Source organism: Amblyomma maculatum, chromosome 8 (genome assembly GCF_055883805.1).
Source record: "Amblyomma maculatum isolate TAMU_Amacu chromosome 8, ASM5588380v1, whole genome shotgun sequence".
NCBI lineage: Eukaryota > Metazoa > Arthropoda > Arachnida > Ixodida > Ixodidae > Amblyomma > Amblyomma maculatum.
In genome coordinates, this window is record NC_139351.1 from 19,572,546 (window position 1) to 19,585,070 (window position 12,525).

At 44.0% G+C, this 12,525-nt stretch overlaps 1 protein-coding gene across 1 annotated transcript; it reads right to left on the reverse strand.

Moving 5' to 3' along the window:
- Window positions 1–2,609: 2,609 nt before the first annotated feature.
- On the reverse strand, window positions 2,610–4,511 carry LOC146180666 (neprilysin-1-like). The gene has a single exon (XM_084575619.1). The coding sequence runs from the start codon at window positions 4,509–4,511 to the stop codon at window positions 2,610–2,612; it is 1,902 nt and encodes a 633-aa protein (XP_084431745.1).
- Between the last annotated feature and the right edge of the window lie 8,014 nt (window positions 4,512–12,525).

Consider the following 12,525-nt stretch of genomic DNA (forward strand, 5'->3'; position numbering starts at 1 on the left):
CTTCCTAAATTAGCGCACATGTACCCAGCACAATACAATCCAAATTGTAAACACTGCGGCGAAATAGCAGGATACGATCACACATTATGGAGCTGCAAAAAAGCGCCGCCACCGGCGGACCTACTACCAGTCCCTTCTTTTGAGCTGTGGGAGGCTATACTGGCCAGCTAAGACCCGTTAACGTATGTTCGGGCTACTGAGTGGGCTCAAAAGGTCGCCGAGAGCAACGGACTTGAAGCCATCTAAGTGTAGCGCCCACAAATCGCTCATTGCTGACAATAAATGTTTTCCAATGCAATCGTACTAGATGTCCTGGCCATGCCCATTTCTTGATTTCCACTAGAATGTCAGTAACTGGAGTTATTTCTCTGACATACTCTGCACGCTTCCTATCTCTTAATGTTACCCCTACCATTTTTAGTTCCATATCCCTCTGCGCTGTCCTCAACTTAAGTAAAACCCTCTTGGTTAGCCTCCACGTTTCAGCCCCATAGGTGATTACAGGTAATATGCAACTGTTGTATACTTTCCTCTTGAGCGATACCGGTAAGCTGCTAGTCATAATATTCGAGTGCTTGCCAAATGCGCTCCATCCTAATCGTATTTCCTTTTCATGGTCCGGATCTGCGGTTACTACCTGTCCTAAGTGCACATATTCGCCTGCTACTTTCATTGCTTCGCTCCTAATGTAAACTGCTGTTCTTTCCCGAGGCTGTTGAACATCACCTTAGTCTTCTGCATATTGATTTTTAAGCCTACCTTTCTCCTTTTCCAGTCTAGGTCACCAATCATTATTTGCAGTTCATCTCCTGTGTTACTTAGCAAGGCAATGTCTTCATGAAATAGCAGATTACTGAGATATTCTCCATTTACTCTTATGCCTAACTGCTCCCATTTCATGTCTCTGAATACGTCTTCTAAGCAAGCTGTGAATAGTACTGGGGAGATTGTGTCTCCTTGCCTAACACCTTTCTTCTCAAGATAGTTCAAATATATGCGTATTACAGAAAAAATATTTCTCCAAAGTTACGTTGATTTGTTGAAGCTTTCTTTCAGCGTTATGTTTCTATGCGATGCATGGCTCGATGATGTGTTCATCATATTTGCTTCGTGTACTTGTTAGAAATATGAGGCGGTAATTACTGACAATTTTAAAGATTTTGAGTTGATTTAGGAATTTTTCAGTCATCCGGGGTTTCCTCATCGGATATTGAATGCTGGGATATTAGAGAATAACGCCAGAGTGAATTGCTGTATTAAGAATTTTATGTATCTCATTGACGTCACTAAAAACTGGTGCCCTGGGTTTATACATACGAATGCGATTCCTACAGTGCCACTGAGTGAGAGCCTATATAGGTTAACTATGGGATACTGAATTACTAGAGTAAAAACGTGGTGAAAGAATGGTCTGAAAGAAACTGGCACGCCTAGTCGTCAAGGGCCCTGCGATGTCGTCTTGCCGTCAAATTCAAGCATGTGGACTTCCCGTTTACCTATAGAATCTTGCAGGACTACAAAACATCGTTAACGATATTGGTGAAAAGCAGGTCTGATATTCAGATTGCGTCCTCAGTATGTTTACAGCGGAGGTTATGGTCGTCCTTCAGTACATGATGTACACTGCGCGTCAATACAGACGATCATGATGGTGAAGAGGCTTGGGTGCTTTCTTTTTCAGCTGCGTCATATATAAGCTACCGGACTCATGACACTTAATGAGTGTCGTAGGAGAATGACTAGTTGACAAGAGCATAAATCAAGGGCCACAGGCTGTGATTAAAAAAAAAAGTCCTGTCTGGCTTTGTGGACAGCACAATTACTGCATTTGATACAAATTTTAACGCAATGAAATCTCAAATCAGACATCTACGAGCAAAGGCATTGTTTTACACAACATTGATCCATTCATAACAAATGAAATAGACAACACATCAAAGTTTGATATATGAACCTCTTGTATAAAAAAACGCCTACCACACTTCAATAAAGCACGTTCACAGACTAAGATCAGTGACAAATTTGTGCTTCCTCCCAAATACAGGCACACAAAAAAAGTGGAAGAAAAAAAGCAATAAAATTCTTCCAGGGTTCTTGAGCGTTATGTGTAAAGTTAAAACCATTGTCACAGCATAACTGTGGGCAAAAGGCCTCCCACGAGCAAATCTTTTGCAATGACGTCCTTGTCACAAAACGTCGTGAAACATGCCTCATTCTGAAGCACCTTAAGCCCATATCGATGACGTGCATCAATCTATCAGTCTATTATTACATTATGTGAGTAGTGAACAATTGGTCGCAAGATTCACGACGCTCGTGACCTATTGAGCACAGTAGGAAAATGACAGCACCGTATTGGTTGGCGGAAAAGCTTGGCCTGCTAATATTATAAGTAGATCACTCTTCTATGAAGCTTGTGATCTTTAGAAATGAGTGGAAATAGTACAAGCGTTCACAAAAAACTGGTGTCAAAATAAAAACAGAATTGACATAGGAAATGAAGGTCTAGAGGAGTGCATACTAACCAAGGATGCGGAGTCTGTCGAAAACATTTTGGGGGATAACAATGGCAAGGGGGCACATTCGTGGACCACAGTAGTAATCTTCTGTTAGGTGAAGAAAACACATTTCTTCTCAGGGTTCATCTTGGCGCCAGGTGTGCAGTTGAACGACCTCGCGAAGGCATCACTATTGCGAGCAATTTTGTTGCAGTCCGCAGTGTAGGCGCTTTGGAAGTTGTGTTTAGAGCAGGCCATGTAACAGATGGTCATGAAGAACGCTTTCAACGGTGGAAGGTCTTCTCCGACAGGAAGGCTACCACTGCCGCCCTCATCAGCCTCTTGCAGTGCAGCGTACGCGATTTCAAGCGCCGGTAATTCTGGAAACACGCTTCCTTGCGTTTTGAGGCAGCTGTTCCGCTCTCGAAAACCTTTTTTAGACTCTTCTGAAAGAATGCTGTCAACACTTGTGCCATTTGGCAGCCAACGAATGCCAGTTTCATCAAACGCCTTAGCCAGCTCCAAAGCGAGCAAGTATCCCAAACCACCGAAAAGCATGGCGTTTGTTCCTTCTCTATAGTACAGCGGTGGATTGAGCATATATATTGGCATTTGTATGAGGCCTGAGAAGTAGTCATATTCCGGGTAGGATTGCGCGAAGTTCAGTGGTAAAATACGCGCTTCGTAATACGCCTGGGAATCTTGAATGCGGCTCAATTTCTCCATTTCAGTGCGTATGGTCCTTCTTGCTTGCATCCAGAGCTCAGCGAACGATTCCGCCGTGGTCGGATACTCCTTGTAAATTTCCTCAAGAGTCTGGTTACCCATCAGCTCCTGATCAGGCCACGCCCTTATCTTAACGGACGCAATCTTACCGCTGATGACGCGCTTGCCACGTTCGTCAATCCACGATGAATTCTCGACTTTCTTGATAGCAGCCGATACCATTCCTTGGAACCTGGTCCGAATAAGGTCCTTGTCCTTTTCGTTCTTGCTGGTGGACATTTCAAGCGAGAGCACGAGCACCTTGTATGTCGATTCAACGTGTAATCCACAGTAAGTGGACTTGTAGACGTTAGCCTTGTAAATATTGCCAAAATGCCTCAGCAGCATCCGAGGCTCAGCTATTGGAGCGTACAACTGAACGAATGCCCAAGAAAACTGGTGGAGAAGTCTAAATTCGCCGTACTGGCTGAAGAAGCTACCGATGGTCTTTAAGAGGTTGCTACTTTTGAGGCTAACGACGTCACCGACACCCAACGGAGGATCCACTTTTATTATTTTATCAAGGAGCTTCTTCCACATGGCTGAAGTAATGGGTTGGGAGTAATCACCGAATTTTTCGAGGCGAAAGGCAACAGGGGATTTTATTCGGGTGAAGATGAGTTCACTCAGTCGAGTTAGTATACTTCCATCCATGGTGCGAGTGTCATTGATCGTAGCTTCTAGAGTCGATGCGTCCGTAGTGCCCGAGTTAACGCTAAGGTCTCTATAGAAACCCATCCAGTACTCAGTGTAGCTTCTAATTTCCTTCACAGACTCGTACTGGTTTAGAAGAAGAGGTATCTGTTGCGCAGGACCGAAGCCGAGGCGCCATTTTTTATGAGCTGGCAGAGGTAGCACACGGACCTCGAGCCACAAATCAATTCGCCACTTGTGTGAGAGCGCCACTATGACACCTAGAGGGTCGGCGTCCTCTGGCGACGGCTCCGGCCAACTGAGATCCATTTCCCGCATAAGCTGCTTGAAATCCGGTAGGTAGGCGCCACCGTGGTCATTTGTGGTCATGCAGGCCTTGTACATGTTGAGAGCCTTCTGACCAGCTTGGATCTTTTGCGTGCCGCGGACGAGCATGGTAGTGAAGTCTGCCAGTCGCGAGAACGTAACCTCATCGACGGGAGTCTTCACGTGCACCCGCTTATCGCTAGTAGGAAACCAACTGGAGCAGACATACGCTGAGAAATCCTCGCACGGGTCGATACTCCTGTTGAGACGAGACATCAGAACATTCATGTGTAATTGGCAGTGAATCGTGTCGCAGTACGGCTTCCCCTTCGAAACTGCTTTCTCGGTCCGGAATGTCAACGCGATCGCTGTGATGACGACAGCGAGGAGCAAAACCGTTGTCAGAAACACGATCCCTGCGGCAACACCTTTTCTGGTTGGACTGAGCTGCAAGAAATTAAAAAAAAAACAGTTTACGGCGTAAATTTAGCCCTTTGGTAATACCTCCCAACGCCTAACTTAAATCTTTGGTAACTTCATGTGGCACACATGATGAAGAAAACAAAAGCATTTTGGAAGCAAGCTACCGACCAGGAGGCTCATGCTAACGCCGCTTCTGTCAACAAATATTCTGTGCTATTACCTCAAACTAACTTTTGCAATGAGAAATAAATCAGTGCACTAGGTACATGATCTCTGCAGTAGTTTTTAAAGTGCTTTATGTGTTAAAGTACTTGCAGCCCTGTCCTTAAATTTGAGAGAAGTAGTGAGTGACAAAGTGCACGGAATAATAGTGATAAAGAACCACAGAATCTTGGTAAAAAACTAAGGCTTCGCCATTTGCTTTTAACTACGAATTTTTTACTTTTATAATACGAGACGAGACGTTTTAATTCCTATGTTGAGTATCACTAGCCTGTAGTTACATCGCTACCACATCACAGCGCTAAACTAAAAATAAATTAAAAGGATTAAGCACTGATTAACCGTACAGAGATTGAAAGCATTAGCTGCGGATGACCGAGCGTTTTTCTTCTTCCCCAGCCCACATATAAAGCTCCGCTTTAACCAAGCCCAAGCCGTATGAACGTCCCTGAGAGGCCTATAGGGGTAACGTGAATGCCAGGGTTCTGGCAGGCTGAGTCTGACATAAACGCCCCATGTGAAACGAGAGACCCAAGTTGGCAGCTCCTGCCAGGGTACCATGGACACGTACACGAACAGAGAGACGCCACACCGCGACGAGCGGTTAGACCTGGCGTAGTATTGCTTTCGCAATAAAAATATCGGTTGTTACAGCAAATACATACAGGAAAACTCAAACAAGAGCCCGTTATAACACAATCTAAGGATTGTACAAATGTCGTCGAGTCCGTTAGTAGCATAGTAAAATGAGATTTCCCGACCATGTGAAGAAAGTTTAGTTAACGTTTCGGAATCCTTAAACTAAGTATGATAACCTTGTTGATTGATTGGGTCGCACTGAAAAACCATCCTTCACCGGAGTCGCACTTGTGGCCTAAGGCTTCGCATAATCATATTGCATAAGTAGGTCTAAGTTTTGTTTTTTTTTTGTTGTGTCGAGCTTATTTTGAGTCGGCTACGTGATCAAATATCTTAGGCGCTGCCGAGTTGGGAAATATGTTGCGATGACGTTAAGCATCATCTCAAGCGATTTCATTCTCTGCTTACGCATAGTTTGCCATGGCGCTTCAGCCTGCCTGAACCACGCGGAGATCATCAGGGAACCCTTTCTGCCAATTCGGTAGAGTTCCTGTCATCGCAACGAGGAGTGACTCACAAGCGTTTCAAGCTACTAATACAAAGGAAATGGGATCTTCCAAATATAAGAGCCTCCCTAATACTCAAATGATTATCTTGGAGATAGTTCGCCTGAAACCCAATACGCACCCTGTTCTCTGAAAAGACACGTTTGGTTGCGGAAGCAGCACTACTACGCTACTATGTGCACATGCGCGGTAGGGGAGAGGAGGTGTCGCAGTGTGTGTATATATATGGTTTGGCGTCGGGGACGTCGAGCCATTATGTACAGTGAAGAGTCGGCTAGACTGAAAGAAGCCAGACTTCGGCGCCGCAACGAAACAAGAACACAGCGTGCCAAAGAGAGCATAGAAGAGCGTGCTTTCGCCACTCCATTTCGTTAACCAGAAAAAGCCACCAGCCAATTATTTTTTGATTGGCTGTAGTGGAGGGCTTCGAATATCTCGTACGACTTGAGGTCTTTAATCTCCACCACGGACACCCCGCAATACAAGCTGCATGGCGTTTTCTCTCCTATCGAGACGCTCCACCAGTGAGGGTGGAGCTCGGGTCCCTCAGCTGAGTTGTGGAATTTTCAACCAACCAAGTCACAATACTGAGGCCATTTAAAGTCTTGGTATTTGTTCAACGTCCATTCTCTCCTTCACATTTCAAATGATCAGGCGAATGCAAGGGTGAAAGAAGAGGACAAGGAGAAGTTCAAGACTAGCACTCTCTTCCCACGTTTTCATTTGTGTTTTGGAATTCGGAATCGTCCACAAAGGTGTCGAACGAAAATATTTCCATTCCTTATGTGCGATCCGGGGCTTCAAATACTTGGCGATTCGACTCCGAATTCCTCAGCAGCACTAAATGCCGGGACACGAACGAAAGGTACACGAAAACAGCACAGGGAAAATCAGCATGGTGACAAAAGAGCACACGTGAAAGCAGCACGCACCAAACAAAATAAACCAAATGTTAGCACACCAACAAAAAAGCGAAATTCCGTTCTCTCAACGGTAGGGTCCAGCAGGGTTTCTCCTCACTAGTTTTCATTTAACGAGTTAAACGGATATTGTTGCCAAGCTGCGTCTCTACACGCACCCTAAAGGTAACATACGCTCACTGAAAGCAGGAAGTGGCTACCGTAACGGTAATTGTATAGTGTAAGGATTGTCATAGTGTAACCTCCTGGCTTTGTTCACGGTTGGTTTTGCAGCCATTAAGAATCAAAAGCATCATATATTACAACCTAGACGGGAACAGACCCCCGGAAAGATTTAATTCATTTGAATTATGTGCATTGTATAAAAGAAAAAAATCGTTTGAATGTAGTGAATTGTAAAAAAAACAACGGAAAAAGATTACTTACAGGTGTTCTGAATGCTGAGCTAAGTATTATTAATGCATTGCCCCACTGAATTGCCGGGAATGGAAGGCTTTAAATACAGTCTTATTCGTTTTGACAATATTTACGCTATTTGTCGCAGGTGATGCTGCTCAGAGGACCCTACTGCTAAGATAACGGAATCACGCAACAAAAAGCGCGCGAACAAAATAGCACAGCCATCGGCACAGCGGCAAAACAACACAGAGAAAAAACTAGCAAAGCAACAATACAGCATAGTGCTGTACTATACAACACTGCAGGAGCGGTGCACTCAAACCTTGGCGAGTCGGACTCTGTTATGAAAACTTCGCCTGCTTTGCTGTCTAATGCAAGAAATAGGGTAATGATTCAACCTCTGAATACAATAGAGAGATGAGCGAGTTTGCTGCTCTTCGCAATGCGGCGACGCCATAGATTGCTCTAATGCAGTGGCGACACCTGTTCGCGTTGGCCTTGGTTCGAAATCCACTCGCGCTCGGAAAGTTTGTCTAGTTCAATTCATCTCAGGCCAGAAAGATGTTGACCCGCACAAACTGACTGTCAGAGGGGAATTACAAGCATTACAAAACGAACTATAAAAGAGAAGTGCCCCAGTTAAGATAGTATGCTTGGGAGGGTTACTGAAGGAAACTTGATTTGTTTTGGGTTATTAAAAAGCGAATTGTATTCCTGCCAATTGCCTTGAATATGACGTGCTAAAAATAATACGTCTGAGCAGAAACCTCAAATATCAATAGCAGCGGCTGGTGTTATCTGCACATTGCAGTGGTCACGGCGCTCGACTACTGTTCCCAAGGACGCGGGATCAAATCCCGACCTCGGCGGGAGCTTTTCGATGGAGGCGAAAAGCAAGGCGCCCGTTTGCTGTGCGATGTCAGCGCACATAAGAACCCCAGGTGGTCGAAATTTCCGGAGTCCTCCACTACGGCGTCTCTCATAGCCTGAGTTGCTTTGGGATGTTAAGCCCCACAAACCAAACCAATTGTAAAAGTGAAATTCCCTGTATATTTTTTCAATCATAATCCACTACATTATATCCATAAAATACCACTGAAAGCACCTATGAAACTGTCGTTTGGTATCACAATATATCAAATTTCTTACATTAGTTCGTGGCTATTAGTTTCAACAGATAATAAATCAAGAACAGTGTTACTTCAAGGCGACTATTTCCGGTGGCACAGCGGACGTAGTCTGAGAATTCTAAATGTACAGTGCCGTTTCTTTTTTTTTTTTTTTTTGCCTAGCCTTAAGGTTATGGGTTTATTTTGGAAAACGTTTTCCGCAAGAAGGCTGCATGACTAGGTGCACACTTTCACCCGAAATGTATGCAAGTGCAGATAGATATTGGTCTGTAGATTACTGAAAATTTTTTTCTCCTTTGTCTACAGATTTTGTTTTCAGACCTTATAATTTTAATTCGGTATTTCACTTGGTGTTCTAAGAGTTAGCCCTTTTAACTTCCTGAAAATGTATTAAATATATCACTGCACTGGAGTTGATTTAATCGGAACTGCAGAGCCTTCATTTGGATAAAACTTCGCACTGGTTGCGCTTCGTTCGCCCTTTCCTTGAGGCATTCCAGGAGGAAAAAAAAAAGAATAAAGGCCTCATTACATAAAACCGAAATAAATGGTTTGATAGCACAGTCTATTGGATCTCGTAGACGACGACGGGACACCGTTCAGCGTTGTCGGAGATGTCTCTGTTAAAAGCATTATTGAAGATTTCAATCACGTCTCTGGGAGGACAATATCCTGTCGGTACCTGCGCATTTTTAATGGGCAAATTAATGAAAGGGCGATTTTCTAACCGCGCAGAAACCTTTCTTAAAAAAAAAAAAAAAAAAAAAAACAACGCTAGGTTCATCTGTGCCCCCCGTACAGTGGGTGTATATGAACAGGGCGTAATGAGTTGACAGCAACTAAACTAGGCTATAACTAAATCATTTTTTTATTTTAAGGTTTTATTTTATTTCAAAGGAAATAATATATCATTCGATAGTGCAGGCAGTCAATATCCTAGGTGAGACATGGTTTCATGTCTTCTTATTAGGCAGTGTGGTTCGAAATATAGAAGGTTAGAAATACGCATTTGAAAGCTCGTTGGGGTATATGTTTCCGGCATTGCGAAATGCTGCTTGCTACCCTATGGGTTATACGGTACTGCTCCGCTGTGTTTTGTCGTTTTGCTGCTTATTTTTTTCGTGTTTTATATTATCGCTGGGTTGTTTTTACGCTTTCCCGTTTTGACGCGTGCTGTTTTTGTTATTTATTAAGGGGGATATTAAACCATGCAAAATACAATCACATATGCAGAATATGTCACAATTCCTCTTGACAACGCCTGGCAGTAGTGCACACTTTTCAACTCGAAATCGCGGAAAACAGCGTAGCTGTGCTTTAAAACACTGTTTTAAAATTAATAACAGGAAAGAGGACTCCAAGAGAAATAAACCTTTAAGCGTTCAATGCTAAAAGGAAATCGCATTTACATAAAATCGAACCCAAATCAGCTGATAAATTATTCGACACTTCCACAGTTTCCGAAAAAAAAAGAAAATAATAAAAGGAATTCGTTTTGCATTGAAATAGTTTGATCTCTTTTGGGTCGTCTCTTTGTGATACGTATAGCTTGGGGGCTGAAGATAATTTAATTTTCTGATATCAGTGCAATCGTAAAATATATTATACAATAAATTCAGGCGGAAGCAGTTGCTCTTATGGCTAAGCTCTTGCCACCCGACGCTCTGCTTAGCACTTGTAATGCTCATATTCCTATTATAGTTACCTAAATAAACAGGGAAGCTCAGTTTTGGAGCAGTTCAAGTTTCGCTCCCAACGTTGCGGTATCGGGATCCCGCACAGTGCACGCGCACTCCAAAATGGAGCGATCATTTGAGAAATAATGTTTCACTTTCAGAGAACGGGGAACGGTTTTAAGTTGCGATACAGAAACCTAAACATTTTTGCACCGTTCGATATTTTGCACACTGCATTTTCCTTATACTGATTTGTCACTCTGCTGTTTTGAAGAGCGTTGTTTTCTCGTGTGCTGTTCTGCGCTTTTAGAGAATCTATCGCGTGTGTATTGATATTAAATAGGTTAGTAACTACTCACAAAACGCCCTTGTCAGCTCATATAATGTAACGACTGCCCCGCCTATGTGGTGGATCAGAACTGCGTTGCTGGCCAGGACGATGCGCTTGGACTGATACCAACTAGGCATAATTCCTTTATAGGAAGGTAATCCTCTTTGGCGATTCCTTTAACTCACTGAGTATTGAAAGTGCAAGAAAGTAAGCGAAGTTGAAGCGCTTTTGCCATTTGTGAAATTAATGCTTAAAATCCAGCTCGTCAGCGAAGTACTGTATAGCTAGCAGTAATTTTTCAAACAACGAAGACGTGACATCATGAATTTGCGATTTGGCGAGGGTCTGGGGCAGACGTCGTGCTGTGAATTTCGATATTTTCGCAGCTTCCATAAAACATTCGCACTTAAATTCTTCGAGCAGCTGAAGTACGAAGTAACGTATCTCGGGAATGCCCCATGGCGGTCGAAATTCTTGCATCTTTCTCTTGAGGCGCGCAGTGCTTAAACTTTTTCTCTGTGTTCGTGGTGGGGTCACTGCTTTGACGGGGCTGTCATGTTTATCTTGAGCAAGGGTTGTTTTTCTATTTATTGTTGTCCTTAAATTCCTAAATACATGTTTGGATAGCTACTTCTGACAGAGTAGTAAATGATATAAAACTGGAAGCTGCGCAATTCTATCTGGCCCTAAATGTTTTAAAACGCCGAGAGATTGAGTTTGTTAAGTTCATGAGGTTTACCGCCCGAAAGCATCTCGGAATATGAGAGACGTCGAAGTGGAGGGCTCCAGAAACTTCAAACACCTGGTGTTCTTTAACGCGTACTGACATCGCACATAACACACGCGCCTTGCTTTTTACCTATATACAGAAGCGGTTTACGGGACCCGCATTCGATTCCGCATTCTTTGGAACAACATTCGAGCGCCCTAACCACTGTAAACCATAGCGGGGCTACAATTTCGAGCGTAAACATCCTAAAATGCACAGTTTGTTCAGAAGCAGACGGAACTCCTGATGTAGACGTAAAACAGGGCTCCCAGAGATATATACGAAAATAGCTCTGTTTTCAAACCTAATTTCACATTCCTCCGTTTTGCACCAACACTACCAGATTTTACAGTGTCACCGTGTATCTCCTAGATATTGTACTTCACGACAACCAGTCGTAATAAGAACCACCGGGAACTCTTCTATAGAATAGGCCTGTTGCTTAGGAGATTAGTGATGCGTTTTATCCTTGCACGAGGCCCGCTGAAATGCTTACCGAGCTCCTGAGCACCTTCTCAGTTGAGCGCTGCATTTACAGCTATATGTAGGAATTTAGTCAGATAGCCATAACACTTCCACTCAGGACCCTCCAGGGCCCTCCATCATCAGTAAGCTGACTGGCCAGCTGTCGTACCTGATGCTACTAGTAAATGCAATCTCTGGGATAGCTTTCACGGCCAAGAGCAGCCATCGCGTCCAGTAACACATTATAGTGTGGCCTATATATTACAAAAAAAAAAGAAAACTGCTCAAGTGTACTCACCTCGGTCTCTGAGGCTCCTCTCAGAGGTGACATCGCTTCACCACGAAGCCAAGCACTCCCTCTCTCTTTAATTTGTGGCCGGCTCTGATTTCCCTTGGAAATCCAACAGGTCTCCCTGGCATTTCGAAGAAAGGAAAGTGAGGCTGCTGTGGTGGGGTCATTCTCAGATTGCTGCGAAGGTCTTGACGGGCCTGAGGCTACCGATGCAGCGGAGAATCCTCTTGGGGACATCGTGGGCTGAGTTGCTGCCAGTCTGACAGGAGGCAGGGTCCGATCTGCGCTGTCTCTTTGAGCAGCGCGTGGTACCATCGAGCGGCAACTGGTAGGGGAGAAACTCGCCTTTGCCTTTGGTCCCGGAGAGAGGGTAGTGGAAGACGCGAGGTGGTGACGTGGGTCGTGGCGCTGCAGTAAGAGTTGTGGTGCAAGTGGTGAGTGCAAATTTCCTTCCCCGTTCTGGTGAATTCAATCAAATAAAGGGCTATTTCGAAGCTTAGTACAAGCACAATGCTGTTTGAGCCGCTAGA